The sequence below is a fragment of the Haliotis cracherodii genome, unplaced genomic scaffold (assembly GCF_022045235.1).
Source record: "Haliotis cracherodii isolate W230 unplaced genomic scaffold, xgHalCrac1.p SCAF_2, whole genome shotgun sequence".
Taxonomy (NCBI): domain Eukaryota; kingdom Metazoa; phylum Mollusca; class Gastropoda; order Lepetellida; family Haliotidae; genus Haliotis; species Haliotis cracherodii.
The window spans coordinates 2809773-2832555 of NW_027266275.1; the positions used below are offsets into that span (position 1 = coordinate 2809773).

At 44.1% G+C, this 22783-nt stretch overlaps 3 protein-coding genes across 3 annotated transcripts in view; 2 read left to right on the forward strand and 1 right to left on the reverse strand.

Annotated features, from left to right (window-relative positions):
* The first annotated feature begins 1043 nt into the window (after positions 1–1043).
* On the forward strand, positions 1044–2415 carry LOC139469217 (golgin subfamily A member 6-like protein 22). Its single transcript, XM_071251355.1, has 2 exons — positions 1044–1062; positions 1568–2415. The coding sequence occupies exons 1-2, from the start codon at positions 1044–1046 to the stop codon at positions 2413–2415; spliced, it is 867 nt and encodes a 288-aa protein (XP_071107456.1).
* A 14989-nt stretch (positions 2416–17404) lies between these two features.
* Positions 17405–19974, reverse strand: LOC139469232 (uncharacterized). Its single transcript, XM_071251371.1, has 2 exons — positions 19843–19974; positions 17405–18049 (listed from the first exon to the last, which is right to left on the reverse strand). Exons 1-2 carry the CDS (start codon positions 19972–19974, stop codon positions 17405–17407), a joined length of 777 nt encoding a protein of 258 aa, XP_071107472.1.
* A 360-nt stretch (positions 19975–20334) lies between these two features.
* Positions 20335–22783, forward strand: part of LOC139469446 (sodium-coupled monocarboxylate transporter 1-like) — a 29396-nt gene continuing 26947 nt past the window's right edge. Inside the window, exon 1 of the mRNA XM_071251614.1 lies at positions 20335–20950. Coding sequence (XP_071107715.1) covers positions 20585–20950 — 366 coding nt within the window. The 5' untranslated portion in view covers positions 20335–20584. The remainder of the gene's footprint in view (positions 20951–22783) is intronic.

Sequence of the window (22783 nt, forward strand, 5' to 3'; positions counted from 1 at the left end):
GGTCTGTCGAGCACTTTCACTTGCAGTTAGGAACAGATGTCGCTGGTGTTGACGGGTAATCTGCCGATCCAAAAGGACGACCGCTCCGAGGAAGGTCATCTGTGGTCTGTGTAGCATTGTATTGATGCAGGAGACGGTAAATTGTGGTTATGTTAACGTTAAAATGACGGGCAACATCTTGGACAGACTCTCCAGCTTCCAAACGTCGGATAACCTGGTTTCTCTGAATTTGAGTTAGGCGTGGCATAGTTGACCAAGGAGTGATAGGTCGAAGAATCGGCCACAGTTTTATACCCACTACAGTTCGTGACAGTTCGTGCATTTTCGATTTCGCGAGAAATGGGTGCATGATATCCACGTATTCATTGAAATGGTGCGTTTTGGCGATTCGTTTTTTATGTTGCGTTTTTACTCGGGGCTTCCAAAATGCAACCAAAAATATTGATAACACCATCAGGCTTCACTACATGCTAAAACTCGTATCAATTTGTGGTTCCGTGTTTGTTACCTATTTGCTTAAAACCACTTGCGTTTCTTTTGCGTGTGAGTATATATACCGCCGGGTAAAAGAAGCATACAATTGACAATTGGATTTGACAAAACGATTTCACACGTTTGTAACGCTAGTAAGTGACTCGGCTGACCTGTTTTTCATTGACATGATGCATGGAATATCGCCTATGATACCCGTATCAAATACATCACCGTGGAATAACCATTTCACTTTTATGCCTCCATCAAACATGGTGGATACTTTCTTTTGCCAGGCAGTGTACTTGTCGCAAGACTGATCAGAAGACGCTGCGTTTATTGTGTCAGGGTCGACTGTCTGTATCATCTTGTTCTGTGCAGTTCTCCCGCTTAACAATGGGGTTCCCATGCTCTGAACGTTCGGGATCATAGTTTTGAATAAAACTGCATCTGGTTTTGGAGCTGTAGCTAACAAACATCTGATCTTGTTACAAAATCCCAGACGATCCACCACCCCACCCATTCCAGAATATCATAATGGTTGGTCCTCCCTAACATTCTCTCGCCAAACAATGGCGTTCCTGTCTCCATGTAAACAAATAACTTATCTCTATTCCTACAGGTCTAAGTTTTACTTCAGAGCGTGTGCTGTGACAGCTACTAAGGCCAAGTGTGTAACGTATACCTAACATTGTACCAAACAACAAACAGTGTTGTCATGCGCACTATCGCGATAAAAACATAACTAAACACTTAAAGTATGCAATGCAGTTAAACATCTAGATAAAGACATATACTGATGTCAGTTGGTCTGTTATCAGCGTGTTAAATTACAATGACAATGTCCAGTCTTAAAACTTTCCGCTTTACAACAGAACTAGATTTTACTGATCTCGCATTGTCCTATATATGAGTCTTGCGGTTGGAGCAGTAATGGATGCCTGCTGTCTAATATGGTGTCCGCGAGAAAGTGACAAAGCAATAACACGAGACGAGAAAGCGATAGCACAAGAAGAGAAAGCGATAGCACAAGATGAGAAAGCAATAGTACAAGATGTGAAAGCGATATCACAAGATGAGAAAGCGATATCATAAGATGAGAAAGCGATAGCACAAGACGAGAAAGCAATAACACGAGACGAGAAAGTGATAGTACAAGACGTGAAAGCGAGAGCACAAGACAAGAAAGTGATAGCACAAGACGAGAAAGTGATAGTACAAGATGAGAAAGCGATAGTACAAGATGAGAAAGTGATAGCACAAGAAGAGAAAGCGATAGCAAATGACGAGAAAGCGATAGAACAAGACGGGAAATCGATAGCACAAGACGAAAAAGCGATAGTACAAGACGAGAAAGCGATAGTACAAGATGAGAAAGCGATAGCACAGGACAAGAAAGCGATAGCACAAGACGAGAAAGCGATAGTACAAGACGAAAAAGTGATAAAACAAGAGGAGAAAGCAATAGCACAAGACGAGAAAGCGAAAGTTCAATATGAGAAATTGATAGTACAAAACAAGAAAGCGATAGTACAAGATGAGAAAGTGATAGCACAAGAAGAGAAAGCGATAGCACAAGACGAGAAAGCGATAGTACAAGACGAGAAAGCGATATCACAAGTGGAGAAAGCGATTTTACAAGATGAGAAAGTGATAGAACAAGATGAGAAAGCGATAGAACAAGACGGGAAATCGATAGTGCAAGACAAGAAAGCAGTAGTAGAAGATGCGAAAGCGATAGCACAAGAAGAGAAAGCGATAGCACAAGACGAGAAAGCGATAGTACAAGACGAGAAAGCGATATCACAAGAGGCGAAAGCGATTTTACAAGATGAGAAAGTGATAGAACAAGATGAGAAAGCGACAGAACAAGATGAGAAAGCGATAGCACAATATTGCTTTCTCGTCTCGTGTAATCGCTTTCTCGCTTTCTCGCGGCCGTAACTAAAGGCGATAACGCGACGTCCCTGAACCCAAGTCTATCACATAATTCCTGAACATTTCGATAATTTGTGCACCTGGAGTTGGCGGCTTCGACAGGCTACACAGCCATGGAAAATATACTGAGTCAAATTAAAACACATTTTTAAAAGTAATCCCATATATGATATACAACGGAAAAATGTATAAGAGAAGGTAATTTTTAATCTTTAATGTTCAAAGAAGGATTTTAATTAACGGTGGTAACCATAATTTCTTCCAAGTACCTACGGTATTCGGTAATAACATCAACAGTTTAAATCATAAGTCCCAAGCACGAGAATCTGATGCTTGTGAACTCATGATTGGGAAGACGACGCCATTGTTGCTGCAAAATGGTGCCAAGATCTTGCAAATTCTGTGGTTGGTTCTGGAGAGTGCCAAGAGCATCCCAGACGTGTTCGATGGGATTGAGGTTGGGAGACCTTGACGGCCAGTTCATGACGTTGACTCCCGCATTCTGAAGGAAATTCCTTGTCAAAATTGCTGTGTGGGGTCTGGCATTGTCGTGTTTGAAGATCACACCGGGTCCATGTGCTGCCAAAAAAGGCAGAAGTTCTGGTGCCAGTAACTGGTCGCGGTAAGCAGCAGCGTTGAGGTTGCCACGGATGACAAGAAGCCTGGAACGTGCATTGCCACAGAAAGAGACCCACACCATGACACTTCAGCCTCGAAATCTGTCAACTTCCTGTACACAACACTGGGCGTAACGTTTATGACGGCGCCTCCACACCCTCGCCCTACCATCAGCAAATCGAAGATTAAATCGGGATTCATCACTGAAGACGACTTGATTCCAATTCCTCTGAGTCCATCGTAAGTGTCGCTGTGCCCACAATTGACGTTCACGTCTGTGTAATTGAGTCAGAATCGGCCCGCAGTATGGCCGTCGTGCTTGAAGGTGACAAGTTTATCAGACGGTTTCGAACAGTTTGCGCACTCTGTCTACCCCTAAACAATTCATTTCTGGTTGATGTAGCCGTCAAAAATCGGTTACGGAGGTGACGGAAGACAATCTGACGATCCTCTGCATGTGACGTCACACGTGGTCGACCTGGCCGAGGGCGATCAGCGCTGGTACCCGTTTGCTGTAGACGCGTCTGTAAATCATAAACAGTCAGTCGACTACAACCCATCGTCATTTCGACTTCAGCTACGGACGTTCCCGTCTGCAACATGCCGATGGCAAGTTGCACATTTGAAAGGCGTGGCATGACAAATGGCCGTAAAGACTTTTGTTTTCTTGTGTTTTTCTGAAGTATGGCTGAAAACACGTGCGGTATTTTGGGCACGTGACCAGTTGCACGTGAAAAAACACTTTTGCCACTATAGTGCTGTGCACATGATTTTGATCGATTCACCTGCACAAAAACGGGTGTTATCTGAAGACATTACGTGGCCATTACTGTTTAAATACACAATAAGGGCCCACAATGATAACTGGTCAAAATGTTAAAATTTTAGGACTGTGAAGTTTTTAATTTGGTTCAGTTTATATGGACATAGAGAGACCGTATAATTAACGAAATTTCAAAATGGTTCAATGTAAAAATAACATCAATACACTGGGAAAAGGATAAAAACAACTTTCAATGGCATAATATAATGTCCTCACTCGTCCGGTATCGGCTGGAACGTCTCCCCAGCACCTCCACACACGTCAGCCCAAAACAGATGTCAACTTCAGAAACAACTTTTCCCCAATGACGTGGACGCACATTTCATATCACTCCCAGGAGGGATTTTATTGGAGCTTCTGTCACTTTGAATCTGCCATGAACGGTACGGCGAGGGCGGCAGTGAAGTGGGACGTCATGTATTGCACCAGCAAAGTCTGGAAGTTAATTTAAGGTACCGACGTTTACTACAATATCTGAAAAACTATTGGACCTACTCCTGTCATAGTTGGTATGAGATTATTAAACAGTCATACATAACTGGATATTACATTTTAAGACAATCGGTGCATGAATAAAAAATCTGTCTATTTAGCTATCACTATATTTCATCAACAACCAGACCTGTTCGTCACGGGTGGAACGAGCATTCATTGTAACAGCCATCTTCGTAATGCTACCCCTGCGTCACCGGGCCATATGACACCGTTGAACCAATCAACTCAACTCGAAAGGTCCACGGGAATCACGCACGCACGAATACGGTGTTAGCGTTGGGCGTCTCAAGCAGTTATTTAATAATATTTATCTTATTATTTTTGCATTCTTTTTCAGGTCAGTGTTATTGACTTGAATGTATCATTCCTTGCCACATTATTATATTTCATGCATCATGTTATTAGGTGTAATATATCATACGTAATTATTCATTCAGACAAATCATTGCTTAATGGTTTCGAAAAAAATATTTTAATATTTTCGTAGATGATTCGAGACTTTCGGGGCTGTTTCGGGTAGAAGAGAATCTAATTCTCTGTTAAGAGTTGCACAAAGTGGACAAGATCTAATTACGACTTGTACTGCAACCCACGAACCTGAAATTCGTAGTCGATTTCTCGAAATTCTTTGATAAACAATTTTTTTCTCACGAATCCTACGAACAACAAGAATGTTTAGGAATCAAATAAGATATATTTAAGATTCTTAAGAAATGATTAAGAATGTGTACGAATATACGAATATGTAAGAATTCATATCCGTGGTAATTCGGGCTATTACATGTCGTAGTGAAACAGGGGTACAAGTATTGCACTATTCTTGGTCCGACGAAATGCCCTCGTCGTCAGATTCGGAGTCTGTGCTGCCACCTAAGTGAACAACAACAGGCTTGACAGTATCTGGTCGGATACAGTCTTGTTTCCAATACACTTCCATGTTGGACACAGTTTGCCCAACGTGCATCTGTAATTTCTCCCATCCCTTTCAAGACAATCTGCTTGACGTCGACAAGCTTGAAGGTTTTATTTTGCTGTGCGACCATATATTTCAAATCACCCCAGATTAGTTCGATGGGATTCAAGTCACAATGGTAAGGAGGAAGTCTAAGCACTTCGTGACCGTGTTCTCTCAACATGTTGTCAATCAAATAAGAGGGCGGGGGTTTGTTCTGAAGAACCAGTTGGTAGTAGTCAGTTTTTTGGCTTTGGTGGGCCGAGCAATGCGGTTGTTGTCCAACCACTGACATATCTCACCTTTGGTGGAATTTGAGGTTGGACAACGGTTAATGGGATCTCGACAACTGTGATAGGGAGCATTGTCCATAACTACCAAGGATTTATCAGGCAGTGCTAAGAGGAGCTGCTCCTCAACATACGCAGTGAAAACCTGACTATTCATCTCGGTATGGTAGTCTCTGCCATCTGTAGATCTGGATCTGAACACTAGATCACACCCAGGGAGGAAACCTCTGTGGGAGCCTGCATGGAGGACAATCAGGCGCTCCCCTTTACCAGGGGGGATCTTGCGCTGTGGCTCTCTGGTATCTGGGTGAGACCATTGGTAAGCCACTGTGTGGCAGGCGTTAACCCAGGTTTCGTCCAAATAGACAGGCTCATAGCCTTCATCTCGTTTCTTTTTGATAGTGTGCAAATAATTGATACGCAAACGAATGATATCTGGTCGTTCACACATTGGTAGTTTCGACCATTTCGTCTTTTTGTACTGATATCCAAATTTGGAAAGGAGTTTACAAATGGTCCATTTGGAAATATCTAAGTCATGCTCTGTAAGGAGAACTTGTATTAGTTTTCGTGTTGAAATAAATTCATTTTCTCGTGTTAACCGCCGAACTTTCTTATCAAAGGAATCTCACTTTAATTTCCTATCCTGTTTTGAGATGCCTCTAAGGGATGTGCAGGGGAGCATGTGTTTTTATGAGAGTTCAAAATCTTTACTATCGATTGTTTTGGAAGCTGTAACGCATGAATTGTTCTTTTCATGTACTTTGAAATGTCAAAGAAGGGCGAACGTCTTTCACTTTCAGCCTTAAAGTATTCAAATATTTTAACAACAAAACCTTTTGCATCAGCGGAAAGATGCTTGCGCTGAGACATCATGAAATCTAATGCTAACACCGTATTCGTGCGTGTGTGATTCCCGTTCAACCTTTCGAGTTGAGGTGATTGGTTCAACTGTGTCATATGGCCCTGTCACTCAGGGGTAGCATTATGAAGATGGCTGTTACAATGAATGCTCGTTCCAACCGTGACGAACAGGTCTGGTTGTTGATGAAATTTAGTGATAGCTAAATAGACAGGTTTTTTATTCATGCACCGATTGTCTTTATATGTAATATCCAGTTATGTATGACTGTTTAATAATCTCATACCAACTATGACTGGAGTAGGTCCAATAGTTTTTCAGATATTGTAGTAAACGTCGGTACCTTAAATTAACTTCCAGACTATAGTTGATGAGGCTGTCAAACATCATGCACAGTGCAGGTCAAGTGTATCTATCGACACAGTCTCAGAGAGAGTCTGACACAGAAGTAGAAGCAGAATGCGTGCAGACTATGACTACGCTATTATGCAAACTCATTTCTTGTTTAGCAGGATGTACAGGATGTTGTATTGTCTGGTTGCAAATTGTTTACCCCAGGCAAGTGACGTGTACTATAAACTGACACCAAGCTGGATGAGATGCTTTGGTCTGTTCTGAAAGCGCACTGAGAGGGGTCCTACATGAGTTCAACTTATAAAACATGACAAGTCGACCATGACGACGTGACATTGTCATCGGCGATATCAGAATCGTGAAGCATACAGTTCATGTAGATACATACTGCTCAAAAGAAGTTAACGACCGCCAGTTTTTGTCATATCATTGTAATTAATCTGTCACGACATTGCAGGTTAACAAAAGAAATATGAAAGAGTCGGGTTGCCCTCAGCCTTGAGTAATTAATGTACTTGTCTCGTGAATACAAACACGCGCGACAACTGGTGAGTGAGTGAGTTGGAACGGGTCTATCCCTCAACACTGAATCACAGATGGGGCCATCAAGAATGGGTTTGACACAGTGTTCTCATGGTAGGAATCAAACGCTGAATGTCGGCGTGACGACCGTCAACCACTTGGCTATCCAACAGTCCTTCAAAACAGTCAAAATCGTATGCTTCACTTCCCTTTCAGACACATCAGCGGATAAACATCGGTGCCGGAATTCGGAGTTTCGTCCCTTACTCATACAAGGATTCGATGATCGGGATGTCTTGGTCTGTCATACCCGTGTTCGTGGCTTTCTCCAAGTCTGCTTCATATATGGACGGTCCTATGCGGAGACTCGAGGCACCTTACCGGTACTTTGAATGAAGATGAGAAGTACGTGACCCAATAGATAAGTTGTGGAACGTGACTTTAGGAGAAGATGGGAAGTGCGTTGCGCTATTTGTAGATTAAAGCATTTGACATGGGGTGTAGACTGAATGTACGTGCTCCAATATGTGGGTAGTGCCGTGTAAACATGGGCGTTCTTTGCCCTGTTATGAATGGCAGAATACCCACTCAGACACAGTACACTGACTCCGAGCCGAGTCTTTGTTTTAGCCCCTTAATGCCGAGCGCCAGGCAGGATTACAAATTTCCACGTCTTTTGGTATGACGAGGATCAGATCCCCGACTTCCCGCCCTCCGAGAGAAGCTCTGGCCACTGCACGCTCTAAGGAGTATCTAGGTCAATCTACCTCCGCCTGCTCTACTTATGCATGTAGATACTCGGGTGAGAACCCTGCACATTGTTGTGTAATGTCCCTCCATGTACCTTGTAAACAGAGGACACTGATCAGCAATGTCCACACCATTGGACAACGTGACTCAGCATAATTGATTACACTAATGATACATATATATATAAATATCTGAACGATAAAATTGGTGTGTACTCTCGGACAGTTTTTAACAGATTGTCAAGTCTTTTGAATTTCGGAAACATATACGGCAGTTCATTCACAGTTAAATCCTACAGTCATTCATGTCACGTCGTAATCACCGATGGCCACGTTAAGCGGCGCAAACTAATGCAGGGGACATGGGGATCGTGTACCTGAAGGATTTACACCTGTACTCTCTTTGCATAACTAGATTTCAGATATTTTCCGCATAATTCAACATAAGTACGATGCTCTATTTGAGAGGGAAAAGGGGGAGTAAACTCGATGTCCTCCTTATTTACGCCGTTACTGATGACGTATGCAGCTTATGCCCCTAGCAGGAGTCGGCCTTCATCGTCACGTTCACCAGACAAGTGGGTTAAGTTTACAGAGCACCAGAGCAGGTTGGTGCATTAGCCAGCCCCACGACCATCCCTTCAGCAGTATATGCACGTATTACCTCAGATTGGAGATGTGACAATGATGGCGTTTAAGAAACAAATCCGTTGTTAAGCCCACAAGCCCTCTATGAGCTGTGAAAGGTTATTTGTTAAACTGTCTCTGGTTGTCCGAGTCCGTAACGGTGAACCCTTGACACGGGATTTCACGCACAAGAGACATTTCAAAAGTGACTGTGCATGTTTCCTATGATATGTGCTTCAACGTGGCATAAAGACGACCAGAGACGGTCTGGGGGCGTACACATGCCGGAATGGTTGAAATCAAACCTGTGGGTGGCGGCAGGTTGGGCAACTGTAACGCCTCGTCAACCTGCAGTGGACAACGCACTTGACTGAGAATGTTTTGCACAAAAGATGCTCAGTCTAAGATGCGGTAGATTACCAATTAGCATAGATCATGGAAGATATTCCAAGCCTGCCCCAAAGTCTCCGATCTGCTACGCACTGTCTGTGTCAAGCAGTTGAAGATAAAACCCAGTTTGTATCGGAATGTGACTTTTAAGATTATTTTATATTCGAATTTATTACAATTGCAAATACTAGGCTAAAAACGTCTTATATTGTCTCCACAGTAGGGGCGGGTGTCTTCAGAGATCATGTGTCTACATCGACTAGGTGTCTACTGATTAGGTGCTAACATCGACTAGGTGTCTACAGAATAGATGCTTATATCGCCTAGGTGTCTACAGACATGGTGTTTATATCGACTAGGTGTCTACAGACATGGTGCTTATATCGACTAGGTGTCTACAGACTAGGTGTTTATGTCGACTTGGTGTCTACAGAATAGATGCTTATATCGACTTGGTGTCTACAGACATGGTGCTTATATCGACAAGGTGTCAAATGATTAGGTGCTTATATCGACAAGGTGTCTACAGAATAGATGCTTTTACTAGGTGTCTAAAGAATAGGTGCCTATATTGATTAAGTGTCTACAGACTAGGTGTTTATATCGACTAGGTGTCTTTAGAATAGATGCTTATATCGACTAGGTGTCTACTGATTAGGTGCTTATATCAACTAGGTGTCTACAGAATATATGCTTATATCGATTAAGTGTCTACAGACATGGTGCTAATATCGGCAAGATGTCTACAGACTAGGTGTTTATATCAACTAAGTGTCTACTGATTAGGTGTTTGTATCGACTAGGTGTCTACAGAATAGATGCTTATATCGGTAAGATGTCTACAGACTAGGTGTTTATATCGACTAGGTGTCTTTAGAATATATGCTTATATCGACTAATTGTCCACAGTCATGGTGCTTATATCGACATGGTGTCAACAGACAAGGTGTATATATTGACTAGTCGCTACAGAATAGATGCTTATATCGACTAGGTGTCTACTGATAAGGTGCTTATATCGACAAGGTGTCTACAGAATAGATGCTTATATCGACAAGGTGTCTACTGATTAGGTGCTTATATCTACTAGGTGTCTACGGATTTGGTGCTTATATCGACTAGGTGTCTTCAGACATGGTGCTAATATCGGCAAGATGTCTACAGTCTAGGTGTTAATATCGACTAGGTGTCTACTGATTAGGTGCTTATATCGACAAGGTGTCTACAGAATAGATGCTTATATCGACAAGGTGTCTACTGATTAGGTGCTTATATCTACTAGGTGTCTACGGATTTGGTGCTTATATCGACTAGGTGTCTTCAGACATGGTGCTAATATCGGCAAGATGTCTACAGTCTAGGTGTTAATATCGACTAGGTGTCTACTGATTAGGTGCTTATATCGACTAGGTGTCTTCAGAATAGATGCTTTTATCGACTAGGTGTCTACAGACTAGGTGTTTATATCGACTAGGTGTCTACAGAATAGATGCTTATATCGAAAAGGTGTCTACAGACAAGGTGCTAATATCGACAAGGTGTCTACAGACTTGGTGCTGATATCGACAAGGTGTCTACAGACTGGGTGTTTATATCGACTTGGTGTCTAAAGAATAGATGCTTATATCGACTAGGTGTCTATAGACATGGTGCTTATATCGACATGGTGTCTACTGATTAGGTGCTTATACCGATAAGGTGTCTACTGATTAGGTTCTTATATCGACTAGGTGTCTACAGAATAGATGCTTATATCGACTAAGTGTCTACAGACATGGTGCTAATATCGGCAAGATGTCTGCAGACTAGGTGTTTATATCGACTAGACGTCTTCAGAATAGATGCTTATATCGATTAGGTGTCTATAGCAATGGTGCTAATATCGACAAGGTGTCTACAGACATAGTACTTATATCGACTAGGTTTCTACAGTATAGATGCTTATATCAACAAGGTGTCAACTGATTAGGTGCTTATATCGACTAGGTATCTACAGAATAAATGCTTATATCGACTCAGTGTCAACAGACATGGTGCTTATATCGACTGGGTGTCTACAGACATGGTGCTTATATCGACAAGATGTCTACAGACTAAATGTTTATATCGACTAAGTGTCTACAGACATGGTGCTTATATCGACTAGGTGTTTACAGACATTGTGTTTATATCGACAAGGTGTCTACAGACTAGGTGCTTGTATCGACTGTGTACAAACACGGTGCTAATATCGACTAGGTGTATACAGAATATATGCTTATATCGACAAGGTGTCTAGAAAATAGATGCTTATATCGACAAGGTGTCTACTGAATAGGTGCTTATATCGACTAGGTGTCTTCAGAATAGATGCTTATATCGACTTGGTGTCTACTGATTTGGTGCTTATATCGAGTAGGTGTCTTCTGATTAGGTGCTTATATCGACTAGGTGTCTACAGAATAGATGCTTATATCGACTTGGTGTCTACTGATTTGGTGCTTATATCGAGTAGGTGTCCTCTGATTAGGTGCTTATATCGACTTGGTGTCTACAGAATAGATGTTTATATCGACTAAGTATCTACGGACATGGTGATGTAAGAGTGTCTATCCCTGAATATCCAGCGTCTTTTATTACATATACCCTAGACCTATTAGCAACAATTATTTCTATGGAGTCCGATTCGAATGACACGAGGATGAAAAAGACATTTCACAGAGCGAGAGATATCATGTGGGAAACTGGACATTAGAGATATCGAGGCGAGACCTCTACGGTGGCGAATGTGTCCAGGGTTATTGTCATAAAGAATTGATATATAATGCCCTGGACAATCGAGGATGACCCCATGACGTCAAGCTGACCACCATGACAATGATTATTGACTGATGTGTTTTTACAGTTTCTAGATTATTATAAGATACATGTAGCAAATGTTTCTTAGTAAAATAAATAAAATCTCATCCTCGTCTCTTTTGATATGAAATATATCAACACTCGTTGATAAAAGTGGAAAACTTTCCACTTTTATAAACTCATGTTGATATATTTGATATCACTCGGGTGAAATTCTCTATATCATCCAAACTTATTCTTCCAGCTTTTCCAATTTGTAGACAGTAATAAGCAGTGTCTTATGTATAAAAAGTTCTGCTAACAGCTTAAGTAGTAGAGTCATTAGTGATGTCATTTGATTGTGACGTCATGGTAACCAACGACGTCACAATGGTATGCAAATCATTGTGATGCAATTTCACGATATCTACAATGGAGATCTCACCCAAGCGATATCTCCTGTGGGAGCCAGTTTGGGATGATAAATCACAGTATCCCATGACTTTTACATTCTCACAACACTGGTCAGCTGCATAACACAATGTCTCACTGTCTAAGTTTTCATTTCTCATTCCACCAATGTCAGTCCCATATATTTCTTTATGCCGTCTTTTCATTATGATAAGCATGTAAGAAGTACATACTCACTTGCTAATGGCATACATGTACCGATAACAAAGCTGGCCTTATAGACGTCCGCATATCTTACATGCATTCACACGTGAAGTTCTCATTCTTTTACATACACGTCTGTAGCAATCTGTCCCATCGAGGTGAAGAATGCATGCTAACGATGTTGTGTTCCTCATATGGAGGTGTTTAAGTCCCTAATGATTTCCCGGGCGTGTGAATCCTACACGCTGAATGAAAGAGTTGATTGTGGCCATGGCGACCACCGCAGCTTTCTACCCAGGATCCACAGTACAGATCCATATCGCGTGACATACTTTAACACAGCTATTCTCGCTCATACACCTGCATTGCGAATCCAACAAATGTCACGTCACTTTAAATTGTCAGGCTTTAGTTGAAGGGTTGTTACAATAAAGTTTACTCCCAACAAGATGGATCAACACTGACAGTTGCTTAAAATCCATTCTAGACGATGGATCAGAATCCGAACACCTGCCTGGGATACATGTGTTGAGGTGTGAATAGTTTGTGGTAATTTTAGGGCTACAACCTTTAGTCCTGTGAAAACACGTAGGTAAAACTAGAATATGTTATCGAAAAATGTGATATATATATATATATGGATTATTTAACTATTATTCTGTGTTCCGTCTTTTTGGCCAGATAAACGACGTATCAAGATGGCCTCCTCTTGCTGAATGTGGTTGTTGGAGGCAAGGACACGGGCTCTGTCATCCTTGGAGTGTTAGAGGTTGAGTGAAAATACTCTTTCGGAAAGCCGAGCCACATTGCCGTCGCAACTGTGTCCATTATCCCGTTTAAATGTTGTCACCTTTATCCGTGTCTACATATTCGTGGATTAAGGAGTGCACACATGGATCTGAACACAAACGTCACACTCGATTCACACCCACAGCTGGATATTTGTCAACCTCGTGGTACATGCAGCTCGGGTACATGTCGACCTCGCGGTACATGCAGCTCGGGTACATGTCGACCTCGCGGTACATGCAGCTCGGGGACATGTCGACCCCACGGTACATGCAGCTCGGGTACATGTCGACCTCACGGTACATGCAGCTCGGGTACTTGTCGACCTCACGGTACATGCAGCTCGGGTACTTGTCGACCTCACGGTACATGCAGCTCGGGTACATGTCGACCTCACGGTACATGCAGCTCGGGTACATGTCGACCTCGTGGTACATGCAGCTCGGGTACATGTCGACCTCACGGTACATGCAGCTCGGGTACATGTCGACCTCGCGGTACATGCAGCTCGGGTACATGTCGACCTCACGGTACATGCAGTTCGGGTACATGTCGACCCCGAGGTACATGCAGCTCGGTTACATGTCGACCCCACGGTACATGCAGCTCGGGTACATGTCGACCTCAAGTTACATGCAGCTCGGGTACATGTCGACCTCACGGTACATGCAGCTCGGGTACATGTCGACCTCACGGTACATGCAGCTCGGGTACATGTCGACCTCACGGTACATGCAGCTCGGGTACATGTCGACCTCACGGTACATGCAGCTCGGGTACTTGTCGACCTCACGGTACATGCAGCTCGGGTACATGTCGACCTCGCGGTACATGCAGCTCGGGTACATGTCGACCTCGCGGTACATGCAGCTCGGGTACATGTCGACCTCGTGGTACATGCAGCTCGGGTACATGTCGACCTTGCGGTACATGCAGCTCGGGTACATGTCGACCTCGTGGTACATGCAGCTCGGGTACATGTCGACCTCGTGGTACATGCAGCTCGGGTACATGTCGACCTTGTGGTACATGAATCTTGGGTAATTGTCGACCCCGCGGTACATGTAGGTCGAGTACATGACGACCACCCGTTACATGTAACCCAGGTATTTGTCGACCTCGCGGTACATGCAGCTCAAGTCCTTGTCGACCACGCGGTACATGCAGCTCGGGTACATGTCGACCTCGTGGTACATGCAGCTCGGCTAATAGCCAACCTCACGGTACATGCAGTTCTGCTACGTATCAACCTCACGGTACATACACCTCAGGTACATGTCGACCTCACGGTACATGCAATTCGGGTACATGTCGACCCCGAGGTACATACAGCTCGGGTACATGTCAACCTCACAGTACATGCAGCTCGGGTACATGTCGACCCCGAGGTACATGCAGCTCGGGTTCATGTCGACCCCGAGGTACATGCAGCTCGGGTTCATGTTGACCTCACAGTACATGCAGTTCGGGTTCATGTCGACCTCAAGGTACATGCAGCCGTTTATAGGTTGGATTTCAGTATCAGAACCTCACCCAAGTTAGACTGCATCAGAGCTTTAACCTGTGATCTACCGTCGCAGCCCCCGAGCATTGCTATAATGAAATGATAATATCCAGAACTGTACTCACAATTCGTGTACAACAACATGGTAAAGCAGGAAGGGAATTGAAATTTCCTTGATAAAAAACACCAACAAACCCCACTTTCAGCTTAACAGTTTAAATAATAAAGAGGATGTAGAGTCATATTTATTACTTTCCATAATATATGTAATAACAGGTCCAATTATTATCGCTAGAGTACATTTGAACAGCGACATTGTGACTGATGATTGCCACCTTCGACTGACACATGGTTGCCATCTTCGACTGACATATGGTTGCCATCTTCTACTTACAGATGATACCACCTTCTACTGACAGATGATACCAACTTCTACTGACAGATGATTGCCACCTTCTACTGACAGATGATTGCCACCTTCTACTGACAGATGATTGCCACCTTCTACTGACAGATGATTGCCACTTTCTACTGACAGATGATTGCCACCTTCTACTGACAGATGATGCCACCTTCTACTTACAGATGATTGCCACCTTCTACAGACAGATGATTGCCACCTTCTACTTACAGATGATTGCCACCTTCTACAGACAGATGATGGCCACCTTCTACTTACAGATGATTGCTACCTTCTACTGACTGATGATTGCCACCTTCTACTGACAGATGATTCCCACCTTCTACTGAGCGATGATTGCCACCTTTTACTTACAGATGATTGCTACCTTCTACTGACTGATGATTGCCACCTTCTACTGACAGATGATTCCCACCTTCTACTGAGCGATGATTGCCACCTTTTACTTACAGATGATTGCCACCTTCTATTGACTGATGATTGCCACCTTCTACTGACAGATGATTGCCACCTTCTACTGACTGATGATTGCCACCTTCTACTGACAGATGATTGCCACCTTCTACTTAAAGATGATTGCCACCTTCTACTGACAGATGATTGCCACCTTCTACTGACAGATGATACCACCTTCTACTGACAGATGATACCACCTTCTACTGACAGATGATTGCCACCTTCTACTTACAGATGATTGCCACCTTCTACTGACAGATGATTGCCACCTTCTACTGACATATGATTGCCACCTTCTACTTACAGATGATTGCCACCTTCTACTGACAGATAATTGCCACCTTCTACTGACAGATGATACCACCTTCTACTGACAGATGATTGCCACCTTCTACTTACAGATGATTGCCACCTTCTACTGACAGATGATTGCCACCTTCTACTGACAGATGATACCACCTTCTACTGACAGATGATTGCGACCTTCTACTTACAGATGATTGCCACCTTCTACTGACAGATGATTGCCACCTTCTACAGACAGATGATTGCCACCTTCTACTGACAGATGATTGCCACCTTCTACAGACAGATGATTGCCACCTTCTACTTACAGATGATTGCCACCTTCTACTGACAGATGATTGCCACCTTCTACTTACAGATGATTGCCACCTTCTACTGACAGATGATTGCCACCTTCTACTGACAGATAATTGCCACCTTCTACTGACAGATGATACCACCTTCTACTGACAGATGATTGCCACCTTCTACTTACAGATGATTGCCACCTTCTACTGACAGATGATGCCACCTTCTACTGACAGATGATACCACCTTCTACTGACAGATGATTGCCACCTTCTACAGACAGATGATTGCCACCTTCTACAGACAGATGATTGCCACCTTCTACAGACAGATGATTGCCACCTTCTACTTACAGATGATTGCCACCTTCTACTGACAGATGATTGCCACCTTCTACTTACAGATGATTGCCACCTTCTACTGACAGATGATTGCCACCTTCTACTGACAGATAATTGCCACCTTCTACTGACAGATGATAGCCACCTTCTACTTACAGATGAATGCCACCTTCTACTTACAGATGATTGCCACCTTCTACTGACAGATGATTGCCACCTTCTACTGACAAATGATAGATGATTGCCACCTTCTACTGAGCGATGATTGCGACATCCTGTTCTTAGTTTTGTATTGTGTTGGATAGTTGGTTGTGTTTAGGGTCAGGTGGCTGGCTGTGTATAGGGTCATAAAGTTGGTAGTGTATAGGGTCAGGTGGTAGTTGTGTACAGGGTCAGATGGTTGGTTGTGTAAAGGGTCAGATGGTTAGTAATGCATAGGGTCATAGTTGGTTGTGTATAGGGTCATATAGTTGGTTGTGTACACGGTCAGGTGGTTGGTTGTGTATAGGGTCAGATGGTTGGTTGTGTATAAGGTCAGGTGGTTGGTTGTGTACAGGGTCAGATGGTTGGTTGTGTATAGGGTCAGATGGTTGGCTGTGTATAGGGTCAGATGGTTGGTTGTGTATAGGGTCAGATGGTTGGTTGAGTATAGGGTCAGATGGTTGGTTGTGTATAGGGTCAGATGGTTAGTTGTGTATATGGCAAGACAGTTGGAGATGTACAGGGTCAGACTTTTGATTCTGTTAAGGTCAGCAGACAGTTAGTTATGTATATAGTCAGGAAGCCGGTTTTGTATGGGGTAAGACGGTTGGTGAGGTATGGCGTAAGACAGTTGGTTTTGTATTGGGTGGGGTGGTGTAGGGTGGGGTGGTGTAGGGTGGGGTGGTGTAGGGTGGGGTGGTGTAGGGTGGGGTGGTGTAGGGTGGGTCGGTGTAGGGTGGGGTGGTGTAGGGTGGGGTGGTGTAGGGTGGGTCGGTGTAGGGTGGGGTGGTGTAGGGTGGGGTGGTGTAGGGTGGGGTGGTGTAGGGTGGGGTGGTGTAGGGTGGGGTGGTGTAGGGTGGGTCGGTGTAGGGTGGGGTGGTGTAGGGTGGGTCGGTGTAGGGTGGGGTGGTGTAGGGTGGGGTGGTGTAGGGTGGGTCGGTGTAGGGTGGGGTGGTGTAGGGTGGGGTGGTGTAGGGTGGGGTGGTGTAGGGTGGGGTGGTGTAGGGTGGGGTGGTGTAGGGTGGGGTGGTGTAGGGTGGGGTGGTGTAGGGTGGGGTGGTGTAGGGAGGGTTGGTGTAGGGAGGGTTGGTGTAGGGTAGGTTGGTGTAGGGTAGGTTGGGTGGTTTGCATGCTGTTGTTTTCTTCCTTTTGGGAGAAAGGGGGGAGGGGGTGTTGCGAGGGTGGCGTCTATCTGCACTTGGTGGAGTATTCACTGATAACTAGTTTGACACGAGTGAGTTGTCCTCACCCGAGCAATGATAACACACCGGACGTCCATTATGTAAGTTCTAGTGTTTGAATGACATAAACCTTGATGTGGAATTAGATAGTTGTTTGTTTTTTATATTCAAGTTGGCATTTCAGCTATTCAAAGTGTGCAGTGATGCCATCTTATCAACAGTCATTTCTGACATATAAATGCAAAGTTTAAAATATTATGTCCACTCGCCTTTTTCGCATTTGACGCGCTAATTTCAAGATTTACAGTATATACTATTCAAAAGAAGTCTGAGAACATCCGATTCTTTCATATGACTAGAAAACGATAGAGCGAGAAAGCGAGAAAGCGAGAAAGCGATATCTCCCATAATGCCGAACATTAAAAAGTGTTCAAGCGATCCATTTCTACAATTCTCACCGCTATTATGCCTCTTAAACCTAGAATATTTCAACACTTTGTAGTGGATAAATACGTTAGATATAGATACAGAATGCTATCTCGCATAGTTTTCGGTGTAGTAAATTAGCAAGATTTACACATACTACAACAGAAAGTCTTTTACATTTACTTTATTTCGCAAAAACTCCACAAGAAATTCCACGGATTATTTGCGAAACTTAATTGCCCCTTATAAAGGATGAACACACAAAGCCATTTAGAAAGTAGTCAAACGTAAAAAAATGTTATATTTGGGATAACACCTTTTTGGTTAAGTACAGATTCTCGTACTAGGATTCGAACCCACAGCGCCAAAGTGAGGCACCTAATCGCCAGCCACCGAGCCTTCCACAACATGAGTCCAACAACTGATAGTCTAGATCAGGTACTTTGTGTACCCCTCTGACAAATGTAAATTGGCACGGCTCCCATGGCTGAAAGCTATGAACCAACAATTCCAATTATGAAGTGGTCAAATGTAACCAATGTTATATTTGGGATAACACTTTTTGGGTAAAGTACTGATTCTCGTACTTTTTGGGGTTGAATCCCGTCTGAAAACAAGTTAAAGAACACCCACAATTATGACATTGTGTTTTGCAATACAATAAGCCATGACTGATTAACCATAGTCATATAAAAGAATCGGGTGTTCTTTAACGTCTTTTGAAAAGTATATATTCAGAATTTAACCTGATTTATCTAGAGCATAGTGTCATGACCCGCCATGTGGTGGTCACATAAAACTCCTAAATCAATTACATTTTACGCCTAAATCCGTGAATTGTTTTAAATCACCTACGTTTGTAAAATACAAATATCGACACTCCCTCCCAATTGAAACAGATAACACATGCGACCCCTATAGTGGTCAAGGGGCGATATTGTTTTACCACGAGAAAGCGATGTCCCCTCTCGGCCACCATTGGCAGTTGTATGGCGTCAGGCGGTTGGTTAGGTATAGGGTCCGGCAACCAGTTCTGTGTGGGGTAAGGCAGTTGGTTATGTGCAACGTAAGACGGTTGGTTATGTATGGCGTCAGGCGGTTGATTAGGTATAGGGTCCGGCAACCAGTTCTGTGTGGGGTAAGGCAGTTGGTTATGTACAATGTAAGACGGTTGGTTATGTATGGCGTCAGGCGGTTGGTTAGGTATAGGGTCAGGCAGCCGGCTCTTTGTCGGGTAAGGCAGTTGGTTATGTAGAGAGACGGACAAATGCTTCTGTCTTTAGACAGATTAGACCGTTTGATCAGTGTGGGGTAAGGTAGTTGGTTCTATATTCGGCTCTGGGCAATGGCCTGGTGAAGTCGAATGTCATGTGGTGGTATTTCAGTCCAAGTGAGTCTGGCTGTACGAGGGGGCCGAGCAGGGACGTGGCAATGGGGGTCTCTCTAAAGACTGTCCTCTCGTACTCTTGTTTGCCGAGGAGAACTAGACCAAGGCCGTACTCGGTCCGAGCTGCTAGCCATTCGATCTTGAATACCATCATGTTCAGGTGAGAGTTGAATTACTCTCGGGCCAAGGTCAATGGGCATTCGAAAGGACCACGTTCACAGTCAACATTCACAACCATACTTGTTAACACGCTTAGACGTGAACTAGAAATAAATAAATCGTAAGCCATTACACAAGGAACACTGAGAAATATATTGACACGTTAAGAGTACAATTACATGCACATCTGACACAGGTGTGTCACGTGATGTACGAGGAGGCCTTCGGGGCACACGTCAATCAAACCTCTTAAGGTGCGCAGACAACGCTAAATGTGAAGTGGCAGGTAAAGTGACAGGTATATTGAGAGGGGAGGGGCGAACGTGAAATCGGGGGCAGGGAGGAATCAGCGTATGGGGTAAGCGCTATGCACAACACGAAGCAGAGCGTGACGAAACAAAATCTCTGAAATAAATCAGCATCAAATTCAGAAGGATCGGTTTCACGACAACAGTAGTTTGCTGTGGCGTGTTTTGCAACTGTCTGGAAAGTAAAAAACGGGTTCTAGGTTGGACAAATTCATACTTGTTTAGTCCATGCGTGTTCTTGTGTGGCAGTAGAGACGGAAACATCTCCCCGTACCTTGTTTTCCGTTCTTCATCATGGCGGAAGGCTACAGTTACCAAACTGGAAAGCGGAACACTTTCCACGTTGTCGACTATGTCATCTTCGGCGGCATCCTTGCCATATCCGCCTCCATCGGTATCTTCTACGCCATCCGCGACAGAAAAAAGAATAATATCCGCCAGTTTCTGATGGCAGGGAAGGATATGAACCCAATTCCCGTGGCGTTATCGTTGTTGGCGAGCTTCATGTCGGCGATCACGTTGCTTGGGGCGCCGGCGGAGATGTACAACTTCACGACGATGTACTTCTGGATCGGTCTCTCGTACTTCTTCGTCGTTGCCGGAGCTGCTCACATCTTCATTCCGATATTCTACAACCTTAAGGTTACCAGTGCTTATGAAGTAAGTTCCATTGTATGCTTCTCTTGTTACAGCAATGCCGGGGGGCGGTCGGGTAGCCTAGTGGTTAAAGCATTCGCTCGTCACGCCGAAGACCCGGGTTCGATTCCCGACATGGGTACAATGTGTGAAGCCCATTTCTGGTGTCCCCCGCCTTGATATTGCCGGAATATTGCTAACTAGGGCGTAAAACCATACTCACTCACTCACTCACTACAACAATGCCGGCAATGTTACGATGTGACTTATACGGACGGCAATGTTAGGATGTGAGTCCTACGGACGGCAATGTTAGGATGTGAATCATACGGACGGCAATTTTAGGATGTGAGTCATACGGACGGCAATGTTAGGATGTGAATCATACGGACGGCAATGTTAGGATGTGACTCATACGGACGGCAATGTTAGGATGTGAGTCATACGGACGGCAATGTTAGGATGTGAGTCATACGGACGGCAATATTATGATGTGAGTCATACAGGACGGCAATATTATGATGTGACTTATACGGACGGCAATATTATGATGTGACTTATACGGACGGCAATGTTAGGATGTGAGTCATACGGACGGCAATGTTAGGATGTGAGTCATACGGACGGCAATATTAGGATGTGATTCATACGGCCTTCATGTGGCTTTCAAGAGAATCAGTTAAAGTTCCATCGGCTCACTTGAATTGTTTTTCTCCATCACTTGATTGTCTGGTTTGTTCACAGCCCGGCGTCGTGTGGCAGGTGTACTGCTGTGCAACGTCAGGCTACAAACGCTTACTTTTTTATGCAAATTGTGCAAAAGTGGCGGGTGCTACCCGTAGGGCAGGACATGCTTACCCTTTTCGCGATCACCCGGTGTCATCACTGATTTTCACAGCTGTATTGCCTTTTGCGCCAAATGGAGTCTATTTCGGCGCATGGTTGAGACTGGTCATTTTCGTGCGTTGACGTGTTATGTTAAAGTGGTATATATGACGTGACCAACAGTGACGGTAGGGGTTGTATGACGTAACCAACACTGACGGCAGGGGTTGTATGACGTGACCAACAGTAACAGCAGGGGTTGTATGACGTGACTCACAGTGACGGCAGGGGTTACATAAAGTGACCCACAGTGACGGCAGGGGTTGTATGACGTGACCAACAGTGACCGAAGGTGTTGTATGACGTGACCAGTAGTGACGGCAGGGGTTGTATAACGTGACCAACAGTAACGGCAGGGATTTTATGACGTAACCAACAGTGGCGACAGGGGTTATATGACGTGACCAACAGTGACGGCAGGGGTTATATGCCGTAACCAACATTAACGGCAGGGGTTATATGACGTGACCAACAATAACGGCAGGGGTTATATGCCGTAACCAACAGTGACGGCAGGGGTTATATGACGTGACCAACAGTGACGGCAGGGGTTATATGAAGTGATGATGTGGCAAGGACATGTTACATCGCCGTTGGTCACGTAGACGTTTGCCAAACTGTGTAACGTGACGCGTGAGGGTTGTAACATGACGCGTGAGGGTTGTAACGTGACGCGTGTGGGTGCTGGTACTAGTCGGGACTAATGCTGGCTTTATAGTGCTAGCCCATTGAGAGACCATGCCACAGTTTTTTAAAACATGGATACCCCACTCAGACACAGTATATTGAACAGTCCTTGTTTAGCCACCTAATGCCGAGCCCCAGGCAGGGTAACAACAAGTACCATATTTCACCATCTTTTGGTATGACACTGCCGGGGATCGTGCCTTCCGCTCCCCGGGTAGACGCTCTATCCACTAGGCGACAGTGGCGGGCATACAGATGTGTACAATGATCTACATTCTGTTCACT